The sequence below is a fragment of the Mastacembelus armatus genome, chromosome 16 (genome assembly GCF_900324485.2).
Source record: "Mastacembelus armatus chromosome 16, fMasArm1.2, whole genome shotgun sequence".
Taxonomy (NCBI): Eukaryota; Metazoa; Chordata; class Actinopteri; order Synbranchiformes; family Mastacembelidae; genus Mastacembelus; species Mastacembelus armatus.
The window spans coordinates 23263242-23284163 of NC_046648.1; the positions used below are offsets into that span (position 1 = coordinate 23263242).

The window sequence follows — 20922 nt, forward strand, 5'->3', positions numbered from 1 at the left end:
TCCTTGTTATAATAAATTCCTGCTTCTCTTTCATGATACAGGAATGTGGCTCACTCAGATACTGTTGAGCTACTTTTCTACTTTATTCTGTGACGTGTGGCACCTTTTAAAAACAGAAAGTGTTTGTGTGGTGCTGTGATGCAGAGCTTAGTTTCCCCAGCTGCCACGGAGCCGTCACACTGCTCGTTAATCCAATTAGGCTAACGAGGCAGTGAAAGGGAGACAACTGCACTTAATTGGAGCTCAGTCCAGAGATGCACAGTGAGGACTCTGGCAGACTGACACCCCTGTGGTCTCCTACTCCAAACTGAACCTGGCCGTGTGTGTGTGTGTGTGGTGTGTGTGTCAAGTGTTTAAGACTGACGACCTCTGTAGTCTGAGCAAAGTTTCACAGCAGTCAGTTTATATCAGTTTCAGCCAAAGTGGTTCCTTTTTAGACATTTTGAGCACACAGCTGGCACCACAGCTGTATCTGCAGACACAGCACACAGACTGATGAGAAAAACACTTATTAAAGGAAGAATTTCTCTCTTTGGTAATTTGCCTCCCACTTATGTTAGCGTCTGACTTCATGTGATGTGAGTTTTTCTAGTGAAAGATGGATTTGTTAGTGTTGTGTCAGTAATGGGCCATAGAAATGATGTTTCTACATTAATGCTTAAAGGCTTGGTCACATTTGACACCAGTTTCTGTGAATGTTGTTCCTCCAGGCTTCCTTGAAGCTCCTGCCACTGAACGACCAAACTTCTTGATCTTCTTTGTAAATATCATATTGCAAACCTGAAGTGATTCAACAATGAGTCAGCTCAGCTCTAGGATCCAGCATAAGAGGCTGCAGCAGGTGTCGTAGTGTAACATAACCTGGCTCGAGCAGTGTGAGATTTGAAGCTACAGACACTAGATAGTAGATGCTCTCAGCTACAGACAGACTGACAGAGTGGGTGGAAAAGTCCAAGAGTCACAGACCAAAAGCTTCTTCCAGCCTCTCTCGTTCTCTGTCACTCCGTCTTGTTCACCGTCTCTCTCCATCCTTCACCGTCGCCTCCTCTTTCTTCTCTCTGTCACGATGTGTCATCTCTCTCCGCTCTGTGTTATCGTCTCTCCTCATCACCCCTGTCATCCTGTCTGGCCGTGGGCCGGTCATTACTGTCTGTTTTCCAGGCTGTGCGGTTTGTCTTCATCAGGCTTGTTGCAGGAGGAGTTAACTGTGTTGAAGGCTGCCTGATTTTCTCAAGGAGCCAAACACAGCGTTCATCTGGGAAAACTGTCACTTAATGAGTGTATTCCTGTCAGGTGCGTGTGTGTGTGTGTGTGTTTGACTGCAGTGACAACACAAACTAAGTCCAGTATGACTGTGTGTGTAAATAGGAGGAGGACATTTCCAGTATTAAGTCCAAATTTCCTGATGAGTATTCAGCATTTTCGTGTGCCAGGTGCTTTAGTGTAGTTGCAGTCAAACTTTTTTTAATGTGTGTGAGAGCTGCTCAGTTGATGTGTTAAACAGCAGAGGAATGTGGGACTGCTGGAAGGATTAGCCCCAGAATGACCCTGGCATCAAAGACACAACTCGCTGCTGTCACTGCACCAGAAAACAAAGCTTCAGTGACCTGCAGCCTCCCACCTGCCAGAGGCCTCGGGCCGAAGGAACAGCCTCACACCTGATGACGATGTGGTTTATTCTGGTTAAATATATCTATTCATTTGATTTACCCAGGAAAGATTTTCATGATGGTGATTAGCAGTGATGGGGAGCAGCAGAATATGTTGTTGTTGGTGAAGTGCATCATCGCACTGCAAAACAACTCATTTCTTTACGATGGAAAAGAAGAGCCGAGTCATAATCTGCTGTTCAGACACAATCTGGATGTTTTAGTTCATTTCAGTAGTTTGAGCTTTGCACAGGTCAAAGTCCAGATGCTTGTGCAAGATCTTGATATTCTGAGCTCATGTTGCTGAGAGTCACATTATCAGCAAACACACAGAGAAAGGAAATGTGCTCTCAATAAATCAAAACGAAGCCGGTGCTGGTGTCTGCTCCGATGTGTGTCCTGGGATCAAGTCCAGCCATAGGCCTTTTTTCTGATGAGCTGTGGAATGACGTGCAACAGATCAACGTGTGAAAAGGCTCCATGCTGCATGTTCTGTGGGGATGTGCTGCCATAAGACGTTTTTGGGGGAACGGTTAAATCTGCAAATAATAGAACAGTTGAATTTTTGAAGGACTTCTGTCCTGACGTGCATGTTGGAGAAGAGATCAGCCTTTTTACTCGCAGGAGTGAGCTTGGTGCTGCCCTGTAAAGCACATATTAATGAGACAGTATATTTTATATAGGCTGCACAAACAAAGGTGACTTGATTTGACTGAAGCGTCACGGTGCACACTGAAGGTGTAAAGGTTTTCTCAGGGACCGGTGCTGGTTGCCTGTTTGTGTGTGATGAAGCTTGTGGCTCATTACTCTCTGAGGGGTGTGTGTGATTTTTGTTTTGACGCCCAGTTCAGACATCTCGTCATGTTAAGTCAATAAACTTTGGTGGAGATGGTGATAAATAAGCTGTTGGCCACGTACCGAGCAGACATTTAAAGACTGAACTCTCAGAGTGTGGTGATCGCAGCTTAACTTCAGTCTGAAAGATCCTCATTCGTGCCATGTGGTGTAGGCCGTCAACCAAAGCCCCTTACAGCACCCAGAGTGCATGCACTTATTCACCGAACCAACCACCGTGACGTGAGTGTGTGTCGTTTAATAACAGACATAAAATGGATGTGAACCCTGAGTGTGGCTGTCAGCAATGAAACCACTGACAGTATCAAGGCTGGTGCTATAGTTTAATTCTCAAAGATAAGTAGATAAGATTTTATTCTTCTGTGACCTTTTAAACTAGATCTGACTGAACAGCAATAATATTATGCCCATTATACGTTGGAATGACCAGGACTTATAATAGACCATTGGTTCAATAGGAACTTTACTCAAAATTAACTTTGAGCTGAGCATGTTTGGGTCCGACTTCATATCTGTGTCACAACAAACAAGCCACTGATGCCGACTGGAATCAGGGGTTGAGTGCTGCCACAAGAACAGAGAGTAATAAACAAATATTTGAATCCATGTGGAAAAGGTTCTGTTCAGGTGTTCTGCTGCGAAAACATGACACTTAGCAGGTTCTACACGACCTCTTGGGGGAGAGCTGGTGTCGTACGGTGGCTTGTTGGCACCATCAACCAGGCTGCAGCTGCTGAACACCAGACTATTTACAGCTTTATCATAAATCCAGTGATTCAGAGTTGTCGGACCAGGGTGGATCTCTGTTGGATGGAGACACTGCAGCAGCACGGACGATGTTAGACAGTCTAGTAAATTATGAGAAATTGCTGCTGATAATAATAAAGACAACAATACTTTTAGTGTGATTTAATTTGGGGAAATAAAACATTGCTACTGTAGTTTTGTTGTTGGGTTTACTTGAGCTCAGATTTGTCTGTTGCTCAAAAAGACAGCTGTTTTTTTTTTGTTTTTTTTTTCCTTCTTCAGTGTAATCCTCCCATATTTACAGCTTTCTTACCAATCCTCGAGACCTGGTTTTGTCTGTGTTACCTCGCCAATGACAGGGCTCCCCCAAAATCTCCCATATCCATCCCCTCTCAAACCACATAATCCTTAATCCCCGCTCTTCGCCATTCAAGTCCATTAGTGAATTATTCCTTTAATCCAGTAGGGCTGGGGGTGGGGGTTGGGGGGAGCCGTAAGTAAAGCAGCTTTTTGCAACGAGCTGGATGAAGTAATCGACCAAAGGATAAGTATACAGCCAATAACATCTCGTTTTAATTTGTATCACCCTCCAGGTTCAGTGTCCATCCCATAATGCAGAGTGACTGTAGCTTGTGATGTCACTGTGCGGCGGTGCACCGCTGGGGGTCTTTGGAAAGAGTGAGAACTGAACCAGTTGGTGATTGCATGTGTGTGTTTGTATTTATAATCTGGACCCAAACAGCAGCAGATGTTGCAGTTTTTCCTGTTATTCTTGGCAAATATTTGCTAAGAGTCAAATTAATGAGGTCACTGATTGAGTGGGAAATTACCTTTTCAGGTCTTTTGATCTGATTTTAGGTCCTTTGTTTGGGGGGGAATGAATTAGGATTAGACACTTTCCTGTTTGTTTCCTGTCATCTGCTGTGGATTTTTTAGGAAAAGCACTTAAAATAATTTGTGTGTGTTTGCAGGAAATGTGGGGACCAATGTCACTGAGCCTGACAGCACGGCCAATGCTACTTCCCCGGTTAGCGAGGAGGAGGAGCCTGTCAAGGTTAACGAGGCCGTCGTGGCAGTAACCGGGACGAGCAGCTCAGCCGGTGCTAACGCAGTCAACACTGTGACCCCGAGGACAGGCCGGATCACCCGCACCGGAGATGAGGAGGAGCAGAGCAGCGGCATGTTCGGTGAAACTGTGGCTCCTGTGGTGGAGGAGGTCGGCGTGGCAGCCCCTCCTCAGCTGATCCCTGATTCGGCTGAGACAGAGCACCTGTTGCCTAGCAACCCACGCACACAAGATGTGGAGGGGGAGGAGGAGGAGGAGGAGGAAGAAGAAGAACGTTTGCCGCACACCGACCCACCTTGGATTGACACCAAGGACGCTGCCGTGTTTGACCTGGACCACCGTTTCACAACCACTGCTCCACCGTCACCTGTTACCAACCCCTCTAACCACGACATCGTCCATGTGGACTTCTTCGATCCCTCTTCTCGTGGGCGCAGCCTGGACCTGGCCCCGCCCTCTCCTTCATCACTGGCCCATGAGCTGCAGGGCGGCGACCCAACCTCCTGGGCGATGCCAGACAACTATGACTACCTCACACCCTATGAGGACGGCGTGTCCCCCACCCCTGAAGAGTACACCTACAGCACCACAACTGACACCTATGAGAGCGACGAAGACCTCCGACTGCCTGCCGGCTCTCCGGCTCGCTCTAGGCCCAGGGTCCCAGGATCTGGCTCCTTCATCCCAGGGGCAGCACGTCCTGGTGCAGGAGCTCCAGTGCCAAACATCCCTGTGGAGGCTCCTCCAGCATCCTCACCGGTGGACGGTTCAGACGGGTTGGGCGGATGCCGCGTGGGCTACCAGATGGTGAACGGAAGTTGCCGCTCGCCCTGCGATATGCTGCCCAACTACTGCTTCAACGGGGGACAGTGTTATTTGCTGGAAGGCATGGGAGTCTTCTGCAGGTACGAAACAACATAAACACAAACATTCAGGACACAAACATCTACTGAGCTCTGGAGATTCACAGAATATAAAGCGAAATATATACAACCGTAGAGCAAACTAAAGAAAAATAAGAGTCAGGTGCAGATCACAGGTAAGTTGATAACTACTGGTCTTACCTGTTTTTCCTGCCCAGTGCAGGATGGAAACTGCTGGACCAAAACTCATCCCACATGGAAATAAGAAAGAGGACAAAAGAAACATGCATGATAAAAAACATGCAAAAAAAATCACTTCTTAGTGTAAAATGTACATTATACAAACTGATCCAAACCCAAAGTGGTGCAGCTGCACAAGCTTCATCAGGGTCACGTAAAATCAGCTGTAACTATTGTCATGGCTCTACAGAGCAATCACACAGAGCAGTGTAAAGCAAATTCAGTCACTTCATGAGGCCCGATGACTGGAATGATTTCATTTCTGCTCTCTAATGAGAAACATGTGGAAAAGCTCAGTGCAGAAGAGAAACCAGCACATTATTGTTATTTTTAACAAGAGACCTTTATGTCCCCTCGTCAGCCAGGCTGTATTCTGAGATTTGGTTTTCTTCTGCGAGAGCTGGAGTCATGCAAACTATAAACAGACACTCACGCATGGTAATGTGAGCAAAAACAGGAACGCATACACCAGAACTAAAAAGCTTTTGCAAACACAAACTCCAACACTCATGTGCACACAGTGACATGCATATTGATATTATTTTCACATTTTGCGTGCCTGTAAACACAACTGTGTCCCATTTCTGTCTGGCCTGTCCTCCAGGCTTTAGCCACAAATGCAGTCAGGACTTTTCACAATAGTTGGTTCAACAGGAACATGTTGAAGAATCAAATGGATTAATAAGAGAATCATTTCTAACAGTACGGTGTAAGTCAAAAAATCAGGATGCATCTGGGGATTAAAACTAAAAAAAAACAAAACAAAACACATAATTGTGGTGATTTCATGTTTACAGCTGCTGCCAGCGGGTGACATGTGCTTTGTCCAATAGCTTTTCTGATTTCTAAAACTGTATTAATGTTGATGTTTAAAGTACACTGACTGGAATATGACAGTATTAATACAAGCACACGTGTAGGATGTGCCACAAGAATCATATGATCACCTCTTGCTTGTATTTGGAAAAATGAAAACATATTGATTTACTTTTCCCTGAAATATTTTCTCTCCGCACCATCTGTTCCCTCTAATATGCTCCACAACGGTCAAACCCTCATCCTGTTAAACACCGTTAATATTCGGTCACACCAGAAAGTGGTACAGTGAAGTTCATACACGCATCTTCACAAAATCTGCAGAGACGTAGTGACTGTACTGTAGCTAACCACTTTTCTTTGCTCACTTTATATCCCTTTAATAAACATAAACATGACGTGATGACAAGGGAAAGAAAATATGAGAGCGTTTCCGTCCTGTCAGTCCCAGTTTGGACCAGGGTCTGTCAGTTATTAAAACTGTGATCTGCTGCTGATGTTTTAAAGTCACAGAGCAAAAACTCTCCAAAACTGGCAAATGGCTAAAAATAATACTATTATAATGCTGTGCTTCATTTACACTGCATCACATTTAGCACAGCTGCACTTTAGAATCTTTTAACAATATCAGTGTTACTACTGAATTATTATTATTATTAGTATTAGTATTATAAGGATGCGCTTCTCTCATGTTTGTAGCATTTTTAATATTTCACTGTTTTTTTTTGATGGACACATTGATGGGAGTGTTTCAAAATGCTGCTCAATCATAAAACTCAATTTCTTTCATTTTGGCCTTATGGTTATGAAGCTATAACTGATTGAATTATGTTTTCTGAGACAGAAATTCCCCCCAAAATTGCCTTGGGCCTAAGGGGCTAAACATCATGTTCTTTCTACATCTGCATTTTTGTACTGATGGTCAGCATCCATTCAGGAAGAAATCCATCATACAAGAAGCACAGAAAACAACGTAAACACCCAGAGCAGCCTTGGCTGAGGGAAAATGGCTGCACAGAAAGCAATGCCGTCACCGCACCTTTATCACAAAAACCACCTGGAATACAGTGAACAAATTTAACAATGTCATCGTTCATATGTACACATACATACACCGGCGTCTCATTTCCAAAACGCACAGATTTTCCATACATTTCCCCGTAATGATGAAACAAACCAACCAATCGGTAATGAGAGACTTCCAATTGGAGAACAGCTGCACAGATTAAAATGCAAATTTATGCAGACTGGCGATCAGCCTCCTGACTGGAGCTGAGGAAGAAAATATTAGAGCGACTCATCCTGTCAACTATGAGATACAAGTATAATTACGACAATTGAAGAGATATCTAAGTGGTAGGTGGCAAACAGCTAAACAGCCAGAGTGAATTTAATCTGTGTGATTTGTGAAGTTAGGTGCTGGAGGCTTGGTGACACAGAGGCTGCTCACAGGCCCAGTGGTGACTCTAAACACTAACCGCTAATTCTGATTGACTCCAACTGTTGTAAATATTGTGTCAGTCAATGATTGAGCAGGAAGTAAAAAAAAAAAATCATCCCTGATGTATCAAATCTACAGATTACAATCCTGAATTTCTCTTTGGGGATGAATGAAGTTTATCTTATCTTATCTAGTGATAGTGCTGAAAAACTCGTGCTAAGCAGACACACAGTGATTGAGATATTTAGGGCAGATGTTAGGCTTTAGTCAGCAGATAGTAGCAGTGATGAACCTCAGGAAAGTGAGTCAGACGAGGACTGGAGAGATACTGAGAGCGTTTGACTGCTGGGCGAAAAGCACAATATGGGTTAATGGAGCACTGACACAGATGTGGACCAATATGTTCCTCTGCGTGCGTGCGTGCGTGCGTGCGTGTGTGTGTGTGTGTGTGTGTGTAGGCATGATTGTTTGTCCGATTACACATGTGACAGAGTTTGTGTGCACATGTAATACTCAGTTTGTGTGTGTGTGTGTGTGTGTGCACGGTGGTGCGTGCAGCTGAACTGAAGCTGCCTCATACATCAGGCCAATTCAATTACAGCTGGATGGATGTTTGGACCTTTAGCCCTGTGCAGTAAAACACACGACCTTCTGAAGTGCTGTGTACTGACCTCAGACCAGCCTGTCGTATCTCTTTGCTACAGACGTCCCTGCAGAAAGCTCATCTTTAAATATAACTGATTAATGATTACTGCCTCAGATAGAGCTCGTTTCATTGCCGTCCCCGCATTTACACTTGAAATGATGCTCGAACTGCGCCGGAATTAATTATTTCTGCAATACATGACAACACTGCTGTTATACAACCACCTGTGTGCAAACGTAACAGTGTGTACTCAGTTCAGCTCGTCTTGATACATCACTGCACAGCAACAGTCCTAACATATCAGTAGGCCATCCTGACAGATCTCAGTCATCAGGAGGGCTGCTGTGTAACGCTTAATAAAGCAGTAACAGAATTATTGAGCCATACGTTGTTGTTGCTCTCTAATTAGATCAGATTTGCACTTTTTCCCTCTCAGTTTGTTGACAGATGGGAATTTGTCGTTAAAATAGCATCGTTTTAAGATGCTGTTCCAAATTGCATCATTTACGTGCAGCAAACAGTTATTGTCCTCCCTCACACACACACACACTGTACGTCTTCTTCCTCTCTTTGACATAATTCACTCTGCGCTGCGATTGGCTCTTTCCTCCCAGGCTGTTTCTGTTTTGTCAGAGAATGATAAATGAAAGTCTGGTGTAACCCATCAGCATCTATTACACAGACACCCATGTGTATCGGGTTAAAGAAAATATCCCCTGATGATCTGTTACTATTAATAGGAATATACATACATACGATTATGGTATTACTCATGATTTAATGGAGTGAGTAAACCCTCCCTCATTGAAATAATTGAATGCATTTACTTAACCACAAGCCAAACATGATGTGTATATCCAACAGCACAAAACTGTATATTTCCCTCATACAAATTTGAGCAGCTGATTTGTAACACGGGCAGCATGGTGGATTAGTGGTTAGCACTGCTGCCTCACAGCAAGAAGGTTCCTGGTTTGAAACCCATCAGGGGCCTTTCTGTGTGGAGTCTGCATGTTCTCCCTGTGCTTGTGTGGGTTTTCTCCAGGTCCTCTGGTTTCCTCCCACAGTCCAAAAACATGTATGTCAGGTTGATTGGTGACTCTAAATTGCCCATAGGAGTGAGTGTGAGTGTGTGAGGTTGTTTGTCTCTACGATATTATTTAATAAAGAAAAGTTTATTCTTCGACCGAAGCTGAACGTACAGACAGACGGAGCAAAAAGAAGAAGCTGTGGAGAAAACAAAGTTCAGTTTCAGTCTGCACTGTCACTCATGGTGTTTGATGCTTGTTTGGCTCCTGTCACTTCCACTGTGGCTAAAACTCTTTTCTCTCTCTTCTCACCCCAACCGGTCGAGGCAGATGGCCGCCCAAACTGAGCCCAGTTCTGCTGGAGGTTTTTTCTTCCGTTAAAGGAAGTTTTTCCTCTCCCCTGTCACCAAGTGCTGCTCATAAGGGATTTGTTGGGTTCTTTGTTTTAATAAAGTGCCTTGAGATGATTTGTATTGTGATTTGGCGCTATACAAATAAATTGAATTGAATTAAAACACGGCAGCAGTCAAATTAACTCGAATAAAGTGAGTGAAAACACACCTCAGTGACTCCATTGATTTGGTGAGAGTTTTATACTAGAAAACACTGATGCAATCCCTTATTTTGAAGCTATCTGTGGCATCTCTGGCAGCAGCTCGTCTGACCCTATGACTGATGGGATCCGACAGAGTTAGCGTCATAAATCGCTTCCTCCTCTGGGGCTGCAGGACTGACAACCATGTTTCGAGAAACAGATGAGAAAATGGAGGGAGAGAAAGAACTAGGGTACGAGAAGGAATAAGAAAGGATAGCAGAGAAGATGTTTATAATCTGCCTGTTTCATACAAAAAGATGCAGATATTAAAATCAAACGAAATAGAAGGAAACGAGAAGGTTGAGGAGGCGGAGTGAGCTCAAAACTGTCATCAGGGAAAAAAAGAGATCGATAGAAAGACGCAAGTGAGAGGTGAAATGAGAAAAAGTGAAGAGGAGAAGGAGAAACTCAGTGAGGGAATGAGTCAGAACCTTATAACGCCTGCCAATATGGAAACGACTCAGGCAAGCCAGGTCGAATCTATTGCTGTGTGTGTGTGTGTGTGTGTGTGTGTGTGTGTGTGTGTGTGTCCGTGTGTGTGTGTGTCCTGCAGCTTGATTTAATTATGAGAAGCTTTGAGCACCAACAGCAGATTACATCCATTTTAAATTTCACGATCACATCATGGAAACACACAAACTCACAAATAAAAGCCAAACACACACACACACACACACACAAGATTATGGGTGTATTAGGGATCACTTTCAAAGCAGAGAGCATGGGATTGTGGAACCAGGCCAGAGGTCAAACACAGGAGATTTACGGCTGCTTAGAAAGGCAGGACAAAAGAAACACACATACCAACACACAGACACAGTTTGTAGCTGCCGGTTGGGATGTTGATGATGAAGTCAGTTCACTTTGCTTTGCACACATAATACACACATATGAACACGTACATATTTAAACAAACAGAGTCGTCAGGTTTTGTACTATATATGTCTAATCATCTCTGTTCTGGTGGAACATAAGTGTATTTACTCAAGTACTGTACTTCAGTAGAAGTTTAAAGAGACACTTTAATGGAGTACTGCCATGTTTTATCCTTCTACTCAACTACATTCCAGAGGCAAATATTGTACTTGTTGCTCCACCACATCTGTCTGACAGCTGGAGTTACTTTTCAGAGTACAATTTTAATCCCTTTCCTGTCCAGTGAAAACTTCAAACAAATGCAGAATATTATGTACTGCTGCAGATTAAAGTATCCACAGTCTACTAAGTATTGTAGATTGGTCAAAACAACTGTGGCAGTAAATTATACAAGATCCATCCATCCATCCATAAATCTATCATTCTACTGTATGTACTGAGTATCTGTCAGGGTCAGAGGTTGAGGAGCTTTTCAGCACCCCCACAGACATCAGTGCAGTAGTTACAGCCCAGGACACATCTGTATACAGCTAATTGGTTTGCACTTCATGGTGCTGAGTGTTCTCCAGGGAGTCCAGGGTTTATTTAAGTAGGTTTTGGTTACGGTTGTTTCTCCAGATCCCTGCAGAGTGAGTCATTTGCATTGTTAGCCAGCCTCTCTTTGTATACATTAGCATTAAGTTTAGCATGTAACACAGTTTGCTGACAACTCAGTAGAAAATGAAACCAACAGTATGTTTGTAACCTGATAATGAAATACAGGATAGTTTGTTTTCTCTTTGCCTCCTTCACCAACCAGAATATCTGAAAGTATCTGAAAATTACGGCCATGGTTTGAATTGGTCGGATTCTTCTGATGGCAAACAGAGAACACCAATTATATTGTCATGTTTTCAAATCCATTCTCAGTCTTCAAATCAAAGGATCTAGTGTTATTGGCTGATTGAATGGAACAGTGCTCTCCGCCACTAATAAGGTTATAATGCTTCCATCTGCATAATGGAAACCGAAGTAGTGATATTTTATTTAAGCTGATTTGTTTTTAATGTGGTGCAGAGGTTTGGGCGCCTTAGGGAAATGTGGAAGGGAAGACGATAAAGAACAGAAAGCATCAGACTTGGAATAATGTAATTACAGTGTGTGTTAGATAGAGGTGTCCTGGATCGTATGTTCATTTATCTAGTTTATGATTTATTTTAAACTCAGCTGCTGAATTGCTAAATCTCTCAGACACCAGGGGCAGTTTGAGGAACAGTCTTCATTAACATTTGTATTTTTCACAGGTTCTCTCCCATGTGATGAACATGTGTCTCCTGTTTTCAATTAGCAGCACAGCAGAAAAGATAAGACATCAATAGTGACACTGAAGGAACGGCTGGTCTGTCGCTATTACACTCAAAGAAATGCACAATTATTTACAGCAATAATGAAAACATCCTCAAATCATTCAGAAATCTAACCTGGTGTGGACAATGGAGGGAAAATTCCCATGCAGGCAGCTGTGAGTCAAAAAGTAATAAAAAGTGAGAAGAAGAAATTGAACTTTACCGTCAGAGAAGAACCTTTTCACCATCCCCAACCACAGCAGGCAGAAGGAGGAAGAAATGCCATCTGACATGATTTATGAGGTTTTAAATGAAAGCCAAACAGCTACAGTATCTCTCACTCTCATATTAAACCTCATTCAGAGGAGCCAGAGAGAAAGAAACATTCACAATCTCCCAAATGCACAACCAGCACACAGGCGATTAGAACAACCCCACAGTGTCGTATGTTTACAGTTTTAAGCATCGATTGTACAGTAACATACTGAGTAATAAAATAGAATGAAGTTTTATTGTTCACTGCAATTAAAAACAGTTAGAACCTAAAGATGCAAGCAGCACATGACACAAACAGCCAAACACTCCACACTGGTAAAAACCAATTACACGTAAAATACCTGAAATAAAATGTTAAATTATACACGTATGTTTTTTTATTTTGAATCTTTTGACCAGTCAGGAAAGAGTTTTAAGAAATAGTTCTGGGTAGAACCATTAAATAAGATGCTGTAGCTGCCAAATACCAGTCATGGTGTAAAATCACTGTAGCAGAGCTTAAAGATCGTTGGCTCCAAGTGTTTTACGCTTGTGACCTGTTCAAATAAACAAATGGGTTTAACAAATCTGTTCTCAATGAAAAAGATAAAATAATTAATATGGCAGAAATCCAAAAACTGGAGACTCCAGAACACACTTATCGTTCACCGAACTTATCAATAATGTAAAAGTCAGACACACTTTTATCCTCAGTCTTCCTTCTGCTCACATGTGAGTAAACTCTGTGGCTTTAGAGCAGCGTTTTAAACCAAGTCCAGTTTTTAATCCTGGCCTCAGCTTGACCCGTGGTTCCCCTCCCCTCAGTTTAATGAGAACGTTTTGTTCAACAGAAACTCAAGTGAGGTTTTTGTTTCCCAGCCTCTATCAAAGTAAATGTTTTATAGTGAGTGCACCCTGTCCTGCCGTCTGCTGGCCTTATCTCCTCTCATCCGCCTCTTTCTGGGTGTTGCAAACCTGACTCGCTTTTTCCTTCTGTCTCACTCTGTTGCATAAGGAAATATTCTTTGCCACGAGGAAAAAAAATGTTTAAAAATGAAGTTTAAATGCACATGTAAGATTTATGCTAAAATATTCAGTGCCCTCTCCAGATGCAGCATCAGTTTGCTTGTTCTTCCTCTGCCCTTCCAAAGACCTTGTTAAAACCCATTTCTCAAGAAAAAGCTGCTCCACCAAGAACCAACCCTTTATATTTGTTAAATTACTTTTCTCTTCTTAAATACTTTAAATGTTTTTGTTCATTCTTCTTTTGCAACAGTTACTTGGCTGAATCAAATCTGACACAACTATGAATTTCGACCACAGTGTCTGTTTTATTGGAAGTTTTCGGAACAATTTCCATCAATGAAATAAAACATTTAAGGGATTGTTCAGCCATGAAGGTGGCCTGTTCCTGCATTCCTGGACCTGCACCAGATCCTGGACCTGCATTTTCACAGCTTTGGTTGTCTGTCTGTAATATAACCTGTACCCAGTTTGATTGTTGAGGTTGTAAAGCTAAGATCAGTACAGTAACAATATATTTTACACTCTGGTGAAGGTTAGGCTGAGGTTGGTGTTAGAGTCCATAAAAACACAAATGTCAGTTGCTGGTCTGTAGCTCTTTTCTCCACCGGTGCAGCCTTCACTGCTGTAACATTGAACTTTGGCTGTGGACATGAACTGTGAGGTGCAGAATCATCCAACACAAATGAAGACAAGTAACCTTGAATTATTCTTCAAGCAGGTTTGGAGCAGCTATTGGTATTTTTTCAGCTTCTAAAAATACCTGCCTGCCTTGCACCTAAACCTGCTGTCCCGTCTGCCTTGAACTGGCCTTGCACCTTCCCCCCTACGTTCCTCCCTTTTCACCCTTCATTACTCTTTATCCAAACCTTCAGGGGGTCATATTAGTGGGCCTCAGCCCCATCTGCAACATTGTCACCCTCTGCAAGTAAAGACTGTCTGTCGTGCTCTTTCTGCCCCCCCCCCCCCTCCCAGCAGGCCAGGCCAGTCTAATCAGGTAAATATTGAGAGGATTTGTTAGCTCTTTGTACTGTGGCTCGGGCTGCCCTGATGCTAATTCTTCTGTATTCCTGCAGGGCTGAGATTATGCTTTAAATGTGTCTGTGGCGAGTCACGGCAATGGAGATAATGACAGGTCTGGGAGGAAGAAACTGCAGTGGGACACAATGGGGAAGGCCTGTGGGACGTGTGGGAGGTTTTCTAGGGGGAAGGAGTGGTGGCGAGGGAGGCTGGTGGACACAGCCAGAGACAAGTCACTGCTTCTCACAAACAAAAAAGGTTTGACAGTAGAGACTTTTTTTTGTTGTTGTTGTTTCTGAAGGGTCATTTCCAGATTGATTTCTGCTCTGTGCAGCTGCCCTGTGTGTGAGGAGAAGGAAATCAATACTAAAAATTATCTTCCAAATACAGCCAAGACTTATTTCCTCTTTTGTCAGTTTGTTAAACTATGTTCCAAAAATCCTAATGAACAAGGCCAGTGTCATATTGTCCACAAATCCCCAGAAAGACCAGAATGAACAGTATCATTTTAATACTTTCTGACATTGTGATTCTCAGGTTCCCATTTCTAAATGTAAAAAAGTGCAGTGCATATAATTCAAAACAGAAAAAGACTAAATTTACTCAGGCATTTTACTTCACAGCCATATGTTGTCAGGTTTTTTTTCCAGCTTATTTGTTTCCAAACAGATTTTAGTTCATTTCTTCCCATAACAAACATTATGAGCAGCTCAGTTACTGAAATTCAGTCCTGGGTGTTTACAGCAGCAGGATGACACTGACTAAAAATTAACCAGTTTATGGCCAAAAAGGAAAAAACCCTGCACTGGTAAAATTTATGTGTAATGTGTTAAAAATATATCTAAATTAATTGTCAACAGACTGCTTACACACAATCTGGGTGGGTTCTAGAGTGGGTGTGAAATTAATGGTACGTGCTGCATATTAACATGATGAGAACAATCCGGTCTGGATTTGATTTAGATATAATCTGAGCATCCGGTCAGTTCTGGTGCAGAGCTCTGCTGGTGTGAGATTGCAAACCTGGAGCCATGCAGGACTGATGCATGCACCTGTCACCCATCGCAATGATGCATATATGTAAATGAGATATTAATCTAGCTCCAGAGACAGATGAGGCAAGCAATTAGATTTTAGTCCGACACTTTGGTGCAGACTGAAATATCTCCACAGCTCTTATATGGGTTCTAGTAGAATTATACAGATGTTCCTGGTTCTTTGAGGTCAAGTCCTGATTTTCATTGCAACATATAAATTTGTCATAAACTTGTAAATCTACACTAATGACTCCCCTGGGCCTCAGCTTTACAGTAATACAGCACTTGTTAGCATGAAGATTACACCTGCTTTACATCAGCACATTGGCACTTTCACTGGCAGCCCGTTAGCACACTGATGTTAGTGTTTGTCTCGAAGCAGGTGAAGCCTCACAGAGCTGCCGGTGTTACTATAGAGCCTTACACTTGTGGACGACAGCGGAGCTCTGTGGCACAGACACAGTCCAGTTTAGCTCATTGTGTCTGTTGTCTGAATTGTTTTCTCATTTCTTGATAACTGGACCCAAACATTCACCTACTAGCAGTGAAAGAGAAGAAAATCAGCCGCACAAACTGAAAGCAGAGACATGGGAGGGGGGGGTGGAAGGAGTGATGAGGGAGGAAAGATGGGGAGTTAAAGATCCAGTGAACAAGGAGAGAGATTTTCAAGAAGAGAAGCAGCAGGAGCCAAGAAACAGAGAGGTAGGGGAAAAAAAGAGAAGTGGGTACTAGCTGCTAAAGCGTGACCGTCTGCACGCCTGGGCGAGGATGCCTGGGTCTGATGGAATGACATGTCAGCGGCGCATCTGCTGCATTTGCCGCTCAGATGGGTTGCCATGGCGACCAGCACATCCTTGCTCACTTGTCTTTTTCCTTTATGCATCTCCCTCCCCCATGCCCCTCCCTCCATCCAACTCTGACTTACATAAACCTCTTTGTGCGAGCACAGAAACGCTCGGAGGTAGAGTGCATTGAGGTCTTCTTGAAAATGTGATATTGGGCTTCATTGCGCTCTCTCTCTCTCTCTCTCTTTCTCACATATCCTCAAAATGTCTCCTGGCTCTTTGCCGGAGTTTGGCTTCAGCTGGCAAAATAAAAGCATCAAGGATTCAGGAGGGATGCAGGAAGTCAGACGGTGAAAGGAGCCTGCTCAGCATGTATAAGGCAGCAGCTACACACCTCCATTCACATTATCATGTGTGTGTGAGAGACACTGAGTGAGTGTGTGTTGGTCCAATGTCTACAGAATAATGCACAGCCACACATTCCTTCCTTTTTGTCCCTCTGCTGACACTGTAGTCCTTCACATGGCTGGGGAAAGGAGTTCAGGACTGAAGATAGCTGTGTGTGTGTGTGTGTGTGTGTGTGTTTGTGTGTGTGTGTGTGTGTGTGTGTGTGTGTGTGTGTGTGTGTGTGTGTGTGTGTGTGTGTGTGTGTGTGTGTGTGTGTGTGTGTGTGTGTGTCCATATATGGATGCCCATATGCATTGCATTTTAACAAATGTCTTTTATGACAACATTTGTGTAGAGTGTGTTTGTGTGTGACAGTGAGTGTGTTTATAGCTGGAAAATCGCCCTGGGCTCTTTTTTCCTTTTTTCACTTTGTCGTTCCAGACACACGCAGTGATGACATCATGCCTTTTGAATAAAAGGGTACAATACAGGTTTATGTAACCTGCCACATGTTTTGAAACGTTTGAAGCTTTTTAGGGCAACGTGAAGAAGTTTTTCAGTTGCCACAACAAAACAGATGATCAGGAACAAAGAGGAAATCCTGAACATTCATAAAAAGACTGAAACAAGGAATTAATATAAGAATGTCTGTTGCCTAAAAAAACAATAGTATGAATAATAATCTGACTGTACATGCAAAAACTGACTTACACACATTAAATTGAATTGAGTTTACCACACTAACTGTTTGTCTGTTTTCTTTCCTTTCTCCTCTTACTAATTTTATTTCACACCTCGTCATTCTTTCTCTTTCCTCTCCAAACATCTCCAATTTTCTTCTGCTTTGCTTCTTTCCCTTTATTTCTACCCTTCCATCCAACTCTGCATCTCTCAGATGTAACGTCCAGGATTACATCTGGCACAAAGGTGCTCGGTGCGAGTCGGTGGTGACCGAGTTCCAGGTGATGTGTCTGGCCGTGGGTGCCTCGGCTCTAGTGGTCCTGCTGCTCTTCATGATCATCGTCTGCTTCGCCAAGAAACTTCACGTGCTCAAGACAGAGAACAAGAAGCTGCGCAAACGCAGGTGAGGTTTATAACGAAACAGCTGGGCCAAGAGACAGAGAGACAAGTTCAGCTTCACTTGCTTGGAAGAATGATCCACTTCGATTCAAAAAGTGATTTAGTCTGAAGTCAGTTTCCCTTAGGCTCCCCTTGTCTGTACCTTCAGTACTTCAGTATGTATCTCTAATTATAACAAGGGATTTTTCTGAAGTACAAAGAGTAGCAAGGCTCTGATGAAGAAGTGAAACTCTAAGATCTTCTTTTCATACCCTGAAGGCTTTCACACTCTTTTTTTTGAATCAGTAGATTTGTTTGTCGAAGTTTAAATCAGTCAGACAAAACTAAAACGTAAAGTATTTAGTGCCTCGCTCTGAGGCATTGCAGTGCTGTAGATTTATTATCAGTTACACTACTGTGGTACATTAATCCCATCGATGCCTGAATGAGAAAGCTCAGTGCGATAGGCTGACGCTGCCTCTGGGACAAACAGACGCCTCGACTGGTTTGGTGCGAAGTTTAGAGAGTGACACAGGCAGACTGGTCGATAAAGAGAGGGAGCAGGGAGAAGGACGACTGGTGGAGTCCAAACAAGGCCTCGAAATCAACAGATTTAAACCTCCACTGTAATGTATTCAATAGTGTTAGAGCGAAAATAGCTCTGAAGTTTAGAAGTTATAAATGTTTGTGTTGTGAAATGAGATGCTAACGATAACAGGAATTCATACTTCATTTCCAAAACATCATCGTACATCAATGATAATATTAAGAAAACACTGACAAACCCAGATGGTGCAAAAAAAAAAAAAACCACCATGAGGAACATGTCTGATGGTTGGATAGACTCCGTCGTAACATCGTATCTTTCTAAAAAATGTCTGCCCTAAAGAAGCATCTTTTAATGTGATGTTTCACGGCGTCTTACAATTTCAAACCAAAGAATCTCATTTCAATGACAGCCAGGAAGACTCAAACCTGTCTTTCGTATAATTTTAATGATCTTGTGGCCTCCTCAGGTATCGTCATAGGATCCTCTGTGGATTTTGACCCAAATTTTCTAATATCACGGATGTACAGTATCTCAGTTGGTTAGCTGGAGGCTGCTGTTTGACTGAGAAGGCTTTCATTTCAGAATTTCTAATATAACTTAATTTAGCTCTTTACTAAACCTGTGCTTCTATGGAAATATGTGTTTAGAGATGATGACCCTGACAGAACTGAAGTCAGAGCTGACACAGAGTTATAAGAAGAGAATACTTCATATTTGGTTGAAGCGTAGAAGAAGAACGACAGAAGGCGTAAACAAAAGCATGTGTCCTTCACAGGAACAGAAAAATGAAGCTGTGGGAGAACACAGAAGTTTTTCAGAACATTCATTTCATCCCTTTTAGGCCAAAATGTCTCAGAAGGATTGAGGAGATGTAAGTTCAACGTCTTGCTCAGGGACATATGATACAGACTGAACCTGCAGTAAGTTTGGCTGTTCTCATTTTATTTGTTACACAAGTGCTTCAAGCTGCTTCTGTACTTCTGAGTTTTTATCCACATTTTGACTCTTATTTTTCTTCTCACTGATCCAAACCTGTGAATTTTCCTTCCAACCCAATCACACCCAAACATGTACAAATAACACGCTGTGGAAATGCCAAGGACTATTTACTCACAGCGATCTTTAAAATCAACACAAACATCACTTTCTTCAGTTTAATGGTATATTCAGACTCTTCAGACCATCTGGATGGTGCATGTTATAGAAGAGTTTTAACCTTTTCCAGAGGTCATATCCAGAAACTGTGCGCTGTATTTTATTTTATTCTTCAATTTGTACAATATGAGTCAAAATGAAACATCGGTAAATGTTGGAAATGCCTTCAGATCAACAGAAAGTGTTAAATGATTTCCTGGATTGGGTGGTGTCTATTAGATGTTAGTGCTGTGACTCATGTAATAAATAGGCACACACTGGAGCCAATCACAATCCAGTGTCTGAGTCAGAGAAACACTCGTGAAGGGAAATTAGAAAGGTAAAAAAAAAAGACATAGCAAGAGCCTCTAAGGAAAAGAAGGTTGGGGAGGATGAGGAAGGAGATGGGGGGGGGGGGGGGGCAAAGAAAAGAGATCGAGACATGGACAGTATGAAGGAGGTGGTGAGGATTGGATAGAGCTGCCTAAATAGGAAATGGTTTATAGTGAGGAAGACAATGAAGGAATGCAGGAGGAGACAAAGCAGGAGGAAGAGGAGATGGGAGGGGTGGCACAGAGAGCTGATGGGGAGCAGCCGGCGGCAAACCAGATGACAAGAATGATGGAGGCAGTGGGAAGATGAAGGAAAGACCAATTTACTCCCTGAGAAGAGCCGAGAAAAGATGCTGGAGGATTTTACTGCATTGTAGGATGTGCATGAAGGCATCAACCCTCCGCGGTTATTTACCAAACCTAACAGTGCTGTGAAACATCGGTTTAATTAGGCTGCACACAGTAAAGCTGCACTCATTAGTCTTTAACATCTTGAATTAACAAATGATGAAATTACATAAACCTACGTGTTTTAGCAGCAGGTGCAAATTTCCTGTGAAAGGCATCATTTGTAGTGATGGACAGAGAAATATCAGTTTCCTAGTTCAGCATCTTTCAGCTCTTAAATCCACAGTTTCATCTCTTTCTCATCCAGCCTTTTCCTGGTTCAAGATGTGTCAGTTCACAAAAAAAGGCTGTGATATAAGGCCCCTGTAGACTTTCTGCCCAGCTCCAGAACAGGTTAGCCACAAGCTGAAAGCCTTATATTTCCTTCAAGAGCAGGTGGAGGACGAAACAGATCTCAGAGATTTTGGAGTTTTCATCAGGTGAACAGAAACTCATCTCAATCATAGCGTCACTTCATATCTGCTGGATGTTTTTATACCAACTGTTTACTATATTTGCCATATCAGCATAATAGGATGAGAATATTATTTGATGTTGTGTTTCCAGCCTTGGTGTTGCTCCTAAAATGGCAAAGAACAGATGAATTCAGGCATAAGGACTTAAAAATAGACTAATCATTCTTTGTCTTCTGTAATTTTGAAGATAGAAACATTGGTTTAAATGAAAATCATCTCCAGAAATGATTTCTGTTCCTTCTTTTCCTCCAGTGAAATAAGTGGTCATTTTTATCCGTCAAGCCTCATCTTATAATCAATTGAAGCAGTTTGACCTGCAGGCAGCAGGCA

At 42.6% G+C, this 20922-nt stretch overlaps 1 protein-coding gene across 12 annotated transcripts in view; it reads left to right on the forward strand.

The window, feature by feature from the left end:
• cspg5a (chondroitin sulfate proteoglycan 5a) overlaps positions 1–20922 on the forward strand; it is a 42736-nt gene that overhangs the window by 9850 nt on the left and 11964 nt on the right. For 8 of the 12 annotated variants that reach the window (XR_003296228.1, XM_026316528.1, XM_026316537.1 and 5 more), the window contains exons 2-3: positions 4223–5222; positions 17550–17738. Coding sequence is in view for 11 of the 12 variants with exons in the window: in XM_026316528.1 (XP_026172313.1) it covers positions 4223–5222; positions 17550–17738 (1189 nt within the window). In the remaining variant the exon portion in view is untranslated. Of the gene's footprint in view, positions 1–4222; positions 5223–17549; positions 17739–19104; positions 19184–20922 lie in introns of all 12 variants that reach the window. The other 4 variants (XM_026316527.1, XM_026316530.1, XM_026316534.1 and 1 more) reach the window with 2 other exon arrangements.